The sequence below is a fragment of the Solanum stenotomum genome, chromosome 11 (genome assembly GCF_019186545.1).
Source record: "Solanum stenotomum isolate F172 chromosome 11, ASM1918654v1, whole genome shotgun sequence".
Lineage (NCBI taxonomy): Eukaryota > Viridiplantae > Streptophyta > Magnoliopsida > Solanales > Solanaceae > Solanum > Solanum stenotomum.
In genome coordinates this window covers 50,145,600-50,155,480 of record NC_064292.1, presented here as the reverse complement: position 1 = coordinate 50,155,480, position 9,881 = coordinate 50,145,600, and the positions used below count along the sequence as shown (strand labels likewise).

Sequence of the window (9,881 nt, the reverse complement as noted above, 5' to 3'; positions counted from 1 at the left end):
TTTTTAACCACAGAAAGCAGACAGTTATATTATAACAACATAGCCACAAATACAGCTTTTTAAAGAAACTGTTGGAAGTCCAATTTTTTTTGGGTGCACTTAGCACTGAAAATGAGTTCAGTTTCAGTCTTGAAGAACAACGTAAAACATTTATGAAAACAATCACTAGACAGGGTTGGAATTATAACAGCATATTCCAACCATGAATTTAGAATGGTTTATCTTCCACTTAACCAAAATCATCTACTGGTCTTAGGTGGAAGAGTCTTCCAAACAATCCATACGTTCAAGGTTTCACACCGTTAAGAGTTGGATCGAGACCTCGGGTTTCCTTCACATGATCCACATATTCACTGTACTGCATAGTAAATAATGTGCTCTGGTATCGAGTTAGATGGATTTGCTTCCTCAATGATTCTGTTATAGGTCCATTATAACCTGCTTTGCGTATCAGTGAGTCAATTGCTTCTATAACGGTCCACCCTGGAGACAAAATTCAGTAAGTTCATCTTGCAGCTCAACTAGTTCGACAAGTGCCAGAAAAACTTAAATAGATGAGATGCACAACATTCTGTGTCGGTGATAGGTAAGGGAGAAGAAAATTACCTTCATGAGCAGCCACCTCAGGTAGGTACGTGGCATTTCTTCTTGTGTTATAGTTAGGGTCAGTAAATTCAATAATTATCCCATGCTTCCCTACCTGAACAAAGCCATTACATTCCTGAGAACAAAATACTACTACAGCAAACCAACAAGAGAGAAGCAGTTGTTGAGAAAAAGGGATGCAAGTATATAAAAAAATTCTCATATGATTATGTCAACAATGACGAGGATTTACACACTGACGAATCATGACCACCGACCACCTTACCCAAGCAAAAGAACATACAGAAGGTGAATCATCTAAAAACCAATAGGAGAGTTTCGAAAATGTAAAATGATGACTGACATTTGATTTCAGAATTTGGATTCGCATGAGGGAGAAAATGAAGAAAAGACGACTGTGTTCTAAGCTTCACGTTACATGTTTAGGGAGTTATACAAGTCCAAAGGCAGATTTGATTGTCATGCTTGTGTAACAAATTTTTAATAGCACGTCACTCCAAACAAAACTAAGCTCTACCATCCCATCCAAGTACAGTATAACGTCTTAGAAACAAATAATGCAGGCAATGTTTCAACACCATTCTAAGAAGTGAAATCTGACGGTCTAAATTATGGCAAAATTTGCTTCTTATTTGAATTCTTTTGGTGGTCATGGATTTGCTCCACAAAGCCATGACGCAATCACAAAAAGATATGTCAAGCATACAAACATGTTCATATCCTCCATGATTTAAGAATCAGAGATTCAAAGTAAGTTCAAAAGCAGTACCTCCCAATCAAGGTAGTTAGCTGCAGTCTCATAATGAGTGAGAATTGAAACTGTACACTGTAAAGTAGGTAACTCTTTAGCCTGTATCGGAGGAAAACGACGGTCCCTAAGAGCACTGCAGATGAATTCAAATATGTAAATACGTAGATACAGTGTCATAAGATATAACATAAGTTTTTATTTAGGCTGGAACAAAATTTAAGAAAATAAAAGCAGCAAGCAATTCACTTTCTTAAGAACCCAAGAGTGTGACAAACTTAAGGTTTCAAAGCAAGTCAGCACAAGGAAAAGGAAGTGTAAAACGTCATTTATACTCAAACAGTGAAACCGAAGAGATTAAAGTGCAAAAAATCTCAAGATTCATTTTTCTGCATACTAACATACTGAATCATGAGTATAGTACAATACCAGTATGAAATAGAATGCTTTCAGATGCCCAAGAAGTGTCCAATAAATTGATAGAAAATGTATCAAACATACACAAGCCAAACAACTAATGTAATCCTTCAAACAGTTTTGCCAATAATAATCAGCTTTGATTCAACAAATTCTTTGTCACATAATGAAGCTCAATTATCTTAATATCATTCCTATTTATTAGCTAACAAACATGAAATAGAATTGCAAAGAGAAAAAAAAAAGTACTTCAAATATAAGAACTTCACTTGCAATTTACCTTGTCAGAGCATAATCCTTAAAGCCATTAACAATGCAGCGAGCTTCCAGAGTGCCGATGCATCCGCGCAAACGAGGCTCCCCACCATTCACCACTTTCTTCCAAGTCACAAACAGCGGGCTGAAATGCAGTTTGAGCATGAGAGCAAAATCCAAATTTATTTTTGTATTGGTTTGTCATTTCATGAGTTACAGATGAAAGACTAAGAATGATGTTAGCTTACAAAAAGGGACACCCAAAAATCCTTACCCCGTCCAAAAGCAGATGTGTTTTCCAACTTATTAAGACTATAAAGAACATTTTGTCATGAGAACAAAATACATAGACAGTTAATAGAACAAGCTTCGTGGAACACAGACCTTCACTTGATGAAAGAAAAAGATGTTTCAAGGAAGACTAACGATTAGAAATTTGGTGGTGGTGGTGGGGGTGGGGTGGGGGGGAATATAAAGAAAGGGAAGATTCCAATAGAAACGGAATGCCCTACATAAAAATCTTATTTAAAAAAATGTTTTGATATAAAGGAAAATACAATTTTGAAAAGGCCATGACAAAGCAACACTTATAAAGAGTAACAAGTGACGCAATTGGAATGGAAGAAGCTAAAAATCACATCTTTTTTCTCAGTAAAAGTTAGAATCACATCTTGCGAGCACATCATTTCCAGTTGGCACTAAACAACAAAATAAACAGGTAAGTTTCCAGATTCAAGAACACAAAAGGATTGAAACAGCATTGACCCTTCCTATTCCAAGGCCTCAGCACCATGCAACCAAGAAAATAAACTGTTCCCCTGTAAACACTTGAGTAAGTAACTTGTACAAAAGAATCCAACTCATTCCAATATAAAGATAGAGAAACTGCACATATCTCCAGGAGGGAATTTACACATTCCCCACAAACTATGCCACAAAAGGGTAACAAAGATATGTTCACACATAGCAATAACAACAATTAGGACCCAGTCCCAACTAAGTTAGGGTCATCTATATGAATCATCACTTCTTCGTTTAAACTCAACTCATATACATGCATATAAAAATTGCACATATCTCAAGGAGGGAAGTTAAACATGTCACATTCACAAAAGGGTAATAAAGATATGTCAACACATTGCAACAACAGCAACAATAAAGACTCAGTCCCAACTTCCAATCAAGTTAAGGTCGGCTATATGAATCATCACTTATTCGTTTAAACTCAACCCATATAAATGCATATAAAAACTGCACATATCTCCAGACGGGAAGTTAAACTTGTCACATTCACAAAAGGGTAATAAGGATATGTTCACACATTGCATCAACAACAACAATTAGGACTCAGTCCCAACTCCCAATCAAGTTAGGGTCAGCTATATGAATCATCACTTCTTCGTCTAAGCTCAACTCATATATGGGTTGCTCAGATGGTAAGCACCTCCACATCCAACTCTAAAAAGAAGCTCAACTCAAATACATGCATACAAAAATTAAAGACACCCCATCTACAAGAAAACAAAAAAAGACACAAACTTTGCAAGAATATCAATATGAGTGTCTCTAATTTTAAGCTAAAACAAAAAGGGACAAAGAGAAAAATTAGCTTACTGTTCACCCTCATCAAAAGCAGGAGGAGGAGGTTGTTCCTTGTTGTAGTGAGACACCAATGTATCAAAACAGTAAACAGCCATCTCCCTATTTGCAGACACCATCTTTTTCCTCCCTGCTAAATTCAATCAAATTTCACACAAAACAAGAATCGATCTTTCAATTAACAGTTTAACAAATCAATAGATCAAATTTCAGTCAAATTGAAGATTCTAAAAAAGGGGTTTTTTTCCCCTTTTTTCCTATGTGCCTAACAAATCCTAAGCAGAAATGGGTACAGATTGCAGAATAAGAACAAAGCAAAGAGCCTTGTGAGAATTCCTCTTCCTTTTTCCACTTTGGGCACTTTTTTGAGTTTTTTTTTTTTGCTTTAATGGTTTCCCAAGAATTATTATTATTATATTATTTAGACTAGTGGAAAAGCCAGTATTTTTTATATTTTGTTTGGATAGGAATAATTTAATAGTTTAAATTATTTTTTCGCATTGATAATTTCGTCATGGAACAACCTTCTAGAGAATGGCCAAAAAAGTCCCTCGATTGCTGGAAACTATCATTATTTACGTAAAAGACTTGATAGCAACATTGACAACTTTTATATCGTTTGGTACCTGAGATAAGAATAATAATTTTGAGATAAATTTGAAACTAGTTTTATTTTTTGTTCTATTTGAGTTACAATTGTAACTGAGGGTTCATCCAAAACTCTTTTGATAATTTTTTTTATTTATAATGGTTTTAGAATGTTAAATCTCCCACAATTATTCGTATATTTACTTCTTTCATATCTTACTACTATATCCACATACTTCGAAAATATTTATCCTAAGATCGGTTAATTTAGAGTGAAATCTGGAAATCAAAGTCGATTTAGAGTCATCCATCAAATTTAGGTTGTCTTTGCTAATTTTTAGTAACGACAGGGGTATAAATAGCCGAAAACAAAGCTAACCAATAAATATAAGTTGAAGAGTATATTTGGACCCTTTTCCCTCTAAATACAACACAAATTTGCATATTCCACTACTGGCAACAACAGAACAAACTGAATCCAACACAACTATTCAGAACAAACTGAATCCAACACAAATAATCAGAATTAAATTGTTAAGGTAAATGATAGCAAGCACACAATAACTACAGGGATTTAAGTTTAATCTGAATCAGAATCATGTCTTCTTCTCTTCTCCTTGTCTTTCTTGTGTTTCTTCCTGTCATCTGAATCGTGGGTGTGCTTCCTCTTACCGTCAGAATCACGGGAACGTTTCCTCCTCTCATCTGAATCGCGGGAATGCTTCCTCCTATCATTTGTATCATGCAAATGTCGCTTCTCTCTCCTCTCATCCTTTTCCCGTCTCTTCTCTTCTCGCCTCTTCTTCTTTTGGCTCCTTTCATCCTCGGACTCTTCTTCATTCTGTAGGGGTGCAACAGCAGGGAGATTTGCATTAATCTTTTCTACAGGCTCATCGACTGGATTAGATGGAAAAGCTGATGGTGAAGTTGGTTCTTCCCAAGGTTTGGGCAATCTGCAGAATGCGTTAACAAACATGATTAGGATTTAGGCACCCGTATAGAATAAAGAAGAAACAAAAATCCATTATTATTTTCTTTAACTCATAATTTAGTTTACTCTACAACCTTTCCATCTTCAATGTCAAGCCCCTATTCCCCAACTAGCAATGAAATTCAGAGACGAGGGCGAGGAGAAATAGAGCACATAAAGCGCAACAGGTGAAATAAAATGACCAATAAGAACCACAAAAATCTTAAGAGAACATTCAATGCTAGTGAAATCAGTACTTACTTTGAGAAACCAAGACCGTCCACCCGAGCTGCTTCAGAATGCCCTGCTCCCAAGTCTTCTGCAGTTGAACCTCTCTTGACAAGTTCAGACAACTCATGCTTGTCTAGCCGAGTACCTTGAGGACGTGTGGCACGCTTAGGAGCTAAGCCCAGAGCCTCCCTCATTGACTGCTCCTCCTCTTCTTTAATCCTACGTATTTCTTCTTTTGCTGCCTCCATATCCTTATCCTGGGATTTCTTATCGCGGGTGTACCAATGAAGATCTTTCCCTGTACAGCGGGGAGAAAACACCACAACAAGATGTAAAATATGCCACTAGTTAAGACTATGTAAATGAAGAAATAAAATGTCCAGTACAACATACCCCCATCTTGCCCCAGTAAAAAGCACTTGGGACCCCAGATAAAATATGGATTTAGTACCTCAGGATTCCAACATGTTATTTATGACTTCAAACCTATATTGTCTAGCTAGCTTTGTACAAATATGCATCTCCTCACACTCAATATAATTACAGTCTACAAAGCAGGGCAGCAAAATCTACTCCGAGAATACAAGATTAGCCAAGGTAAAAATGACTACATTCAGTAGAAGGTACAAGTAGCACACATGAAGGATAAATGAGTGGAGGTCACTTGAGATTGTTTTTTATGTTTTGCATAGACCTCCAGATGAAACGGTTATTAAGCATGAAACTTACTGTGAGTGAGGGTGTAAAAAAGGGGTGAGGTAGACCTCAAATCACTGTAGCATATGCACAAGATTGTATGTTTCAGTTTAGAAGTTCTCTCTTACTCTATTGTAAATATGGCTTTTCCAAGTACTGTCTAAGAACTGAGTTAGTACTGATTTTATTAACAAAATGCTACCATTTTTTAAACAAAATTAATTACCTAAGGGCTTGGCCAGTTTGTGCTTCTTCAACCTCCCCTCGCCTTGTCACTTTAATTGACAAAGCGCTTGCTTTTCATGACAATGACCTAGACTTTTGAATCATTTGCATTTAGGTACCATAATCTCGACCTAATAGCACTTCAACTTCATTCTTATGAGAGCTAAACTTCCTGTGCATATATTCTATCTAATTTATACTTGTCTGAAAATCCTCAATCACTTGAGTGCTTCTTCACAGCACCAATTTGTTCATCTCGTTAGTCTCATCAATTGACACAATATCATCAGCAGGTACATGTGCCATCTAACATCATCCTATAAACTATTGTTTATCTCATCCAACCTTAGCATGATTAAATTCAAGCACAGAGAAGACCCTTGGAATAAAAATCCACGAATATACTAAACTCCTTACTTACCTGTTTCGAGAAAAAATAGTTAGCTCCTTTATATTTCTTCCTACTGGTCTCACACTTCTGATTGCTCCTTTGTACATGCATTTTATGACATTAACATATTTGATGTGAATTCATTTATTCCAAAGTACACTTATCTTAGCATTCTATCACATGCTTGACTAAACTATACTTGATCAAAGACTCAATACAACATACAACCAGAAGTTCCGGCAAAATCAACAACTTATGGCGTATAGTAATAGATAACAGAATTTGTGCTCTGAACTTGGGGCAGCAAATAAAAAAAATACCATGAAGTACTTCACATTGCAGTTAATTGTTATGCTTCAAGAATATATTTTTTTTTTCGTATCTACAATCTTCAGAGAAAAAAAAAAGCTCTTACTCATAGGGATGAACATATATACCATCCTTTAATTTACAATGGCCTTGGGGAAAACAGCAGAAGCAATATGTTTCTCATCGACTATATATATATATATATGTTTCTTATCGACTAATTTCCAGTAATTGCAATTGTATAATTTGAGAACAAGAATATATACCTTTCTGCCATCTCCCAACTGCTGCTTTGACACTATGACCTATATAATTTTCTCGATGTTTATCAACCTTCACATCATCCCAGCTAAATTCTGTTGCAGCAAAGAAATAATACATTAGGAACACTAGAGATTAGGACAAGAATTTAACAGCTTGATCTCCAGAAAAACAAGAACAAATTTTGTGGAAGAACCTCCTATGCCATCTACAGGAAAACTTCATTAAGCGTGTTTGAACTAGAAAGCATTACAACTCAAAATTTATGACTCTAGGAAGAGCTAAGATATACTGATTCTTATATCTATGCAGCTGTCTCATAACTTCTGTCACGGAATTAGACCGATAAGCCAGAACCCCAACAAAAAGGAGCAACATTTAGATAAGGGAAAAAATAAAAAGGGAGACAAAGAGACATGTATAATAAGCAGAAACGAGAACCAAGAAAGCAGACCACATCTAGCTGCACTTATAAATAGGAACTTATTTGTTGGACCACATGCATCACTCACTCAATACAACTTATACAAGCAGCAAGTACCAGAAAACTCCTGAATCTGACAAATGGAAACATGGCCTTTTTTTATCAAGCAAATATAAACATGGACTTGCAAAATACAGACATCAAACTATCATAAAACAAGCATGCATTGAACATCATCTCGAGAACCCAACCTTAATTTTCCTTCTTCACAGATCCTCTGCCTTACACCAAAACAGTAATTGCTGTTGTTTATAACTCCTAAAACTTTTCTATTCTAATCCTAGAGGGTAACAACAACAACAACAACATAACCAATGTAACCCATTACACTACAAGTGGGGTTTAAGGAGGGTGGTGTGTACTCGGCCTTACACCTCCCTTGTGAAGGTAGAGAGACCATTTTCAATACACCTTCGGCTCGAGTAAGCATATCAAAAACCAAGTGTGTAAAACAAATGCAATACTGAAGAAGCCATGCTGAAAACAGCTAAGAACAGAACAAGTAGCAACAACAAATAACAACATATACGGATAAGAGACTCCACTATCTATTAACCTTCTACCTTTATCCTCAACCTTCATATCTTCCTATCTAACCCTACTGAGTGCTGGGAGTAAATCTGATTACGTTTGTAACAACAATAAATCCACATACTATAATTCCACAATTAATAATATCTCAAATAATTTCAACTTCAATACATAATAAGAAAAGCCTCGATCTTTGTTCGAGGAAAGACGATTCTCTCAAATTTTAACCATATGTAAGCAAATTAGACTGACAATTGATGAAACGTCATACTTTAAATGACGAACTATAAGAAGAAGAAAAACAAAGAAACCCTAGATTAACCAGAGATGAGCAAAGAAAGCTTACGATCTCGGCCGCCACGAACGCCGCCTCTAGTAGGATGATACATCTTTTACCCTTCTTCTCCTCTCTAAATCCAGATTTCAATTTCACCAACCAACTCAAAATTCAGGTGCTGCTGAAAAAGGGGAACATAGAATGACAGATATGGTTCTTAGCATAAGGCTCCGCTAGTGTATAAAATTAATATTTATATTATTAATATATTTGTATTAATTATGAAGAAATTATTTTTATATAGTGTTTAAAAATTACGGAATCGTTACACGTCTTTAATCATACAAATACAAATGCATGCTTGAAAACTCTTTGCTTTATGCTATAAATAAAGTACATAACTAATGATGGTTGAAAATTGTACCAAACTCAATCAAACAAGTTACTAATAGACATAATGTAATGACCCGGTAGATTATTTTTGGAAATTTTGAACTATTCGTTTAACTTTAGTTAATTAATTGATGGGTAATTGTAGATATTTGACTTAATCGATAGTTAATGGGCTAAAGTGATCATTTATTTAAGAACTTATACCACTTGATATATAAATATTAATATAATTTAATGGAGTTTGTCTCTTTAAATTTATAATTATTATTATTATTATTCTTTAAAGAAATAAAAACTACCCTAAAAGATGTGTGGTCGCCGCATCTGCAACGAAGAGGACGATCTCCAGGTAAGATACTTTGAGTAAATTTATTCCTAAAGTTACAACAATATCAATAGGAGGGCAAGTAGAATTCATGCGGTGATCATATACTTAAGTAATGCTTTTGGTGTTTTCTTGATTTGGTCGTATGAATTTGCATAACAATTATGTCATGTATAATGACTATAATTATAATTAATAATTGACCAATAATAATTGTGAGGTGGTGTTTGAATAATTAACCACCGGAGAAATATTGTTCAGGTAACTAGTAGCTAAATCTTTAATATCCTATAACTAGGTATGTAATGAAATAGAAATTATTTTGTAGTTTGTTAATTGGGCGGAAAACAAAGGTGCGAATGATGATGTTGTACGTGTTTGGAAGAAGGACTTTTAGCTTTGCAACAAAAGAAAATATATTATTATTATAAGAGGTTAATGTACTGTTTCTTCTTTTCCTTTTCAAATGAGTCTTATAATTCCTATCATTATAATAATTATCATAGCTTTGATACATGTTATATGTAGTTAATTAGTGGGTGTATTGTGATATATAAAGATCATTAAAATTATGT

The 9,881-nt window shown here is 35.0% G+C and overlaps 2 protein-coding genes across 2 annotated transcripts; both read right to left on the bottom strand.

The window, feature by feature from the left end:
• LOC125845372 (uncharacterized protein At2g38710) lies at window positions 1–4,015 on the bottom strand. Its single transcript, XM_049524871.1, has 5 exons — window positions 3,641–4,015; window positions 2,052–2,171; window positions 1,376–1,490; window positions 607–700; window positions 1–483 (listed from the first exon to the last, which is right to left on the bottom strand). The coding sequence occupies exons 1-5, from the start codon at window positions 3,742–3,744 to the stop codon at window positions 287–289; spliced, it is 630 nt and encodes a 209-aa protein (XP_049380828.1). The 5' UTR covers window positions 3,745–4,015; the 3' UTR covers window positions 1–286.
• A 562-nt stretch (window positions 4,016–4,577) lies between these two features.
• LOC125845364 (uncharacterized) lies at window positions 4,578–8,834 on the bottom strand. The gene is made up of 4 exons (XM_049524864.1): window positions 8,658–8,834; window positions 7,302–7,391; window positions 5,445–5,712; window positions 4,578–5,166 (listed from the first exon to the last, which is right to left on the bottom strand). The coding sequence occupies exons 1-4, from the start codon at window positions 8,698–8,700 to the stop codon at window positions 4,794–4,796; spliced, it is 774 nt and encodes a 257-aa protein (XP_049380821.1). The 5' UTR covers window positions 8,701–8,834; the 3' UTR covers window positions 4,578–4,793.
• Between the last annotated feature and the right edge of the window lie 1,047 nt (window positions 8,835–9,881).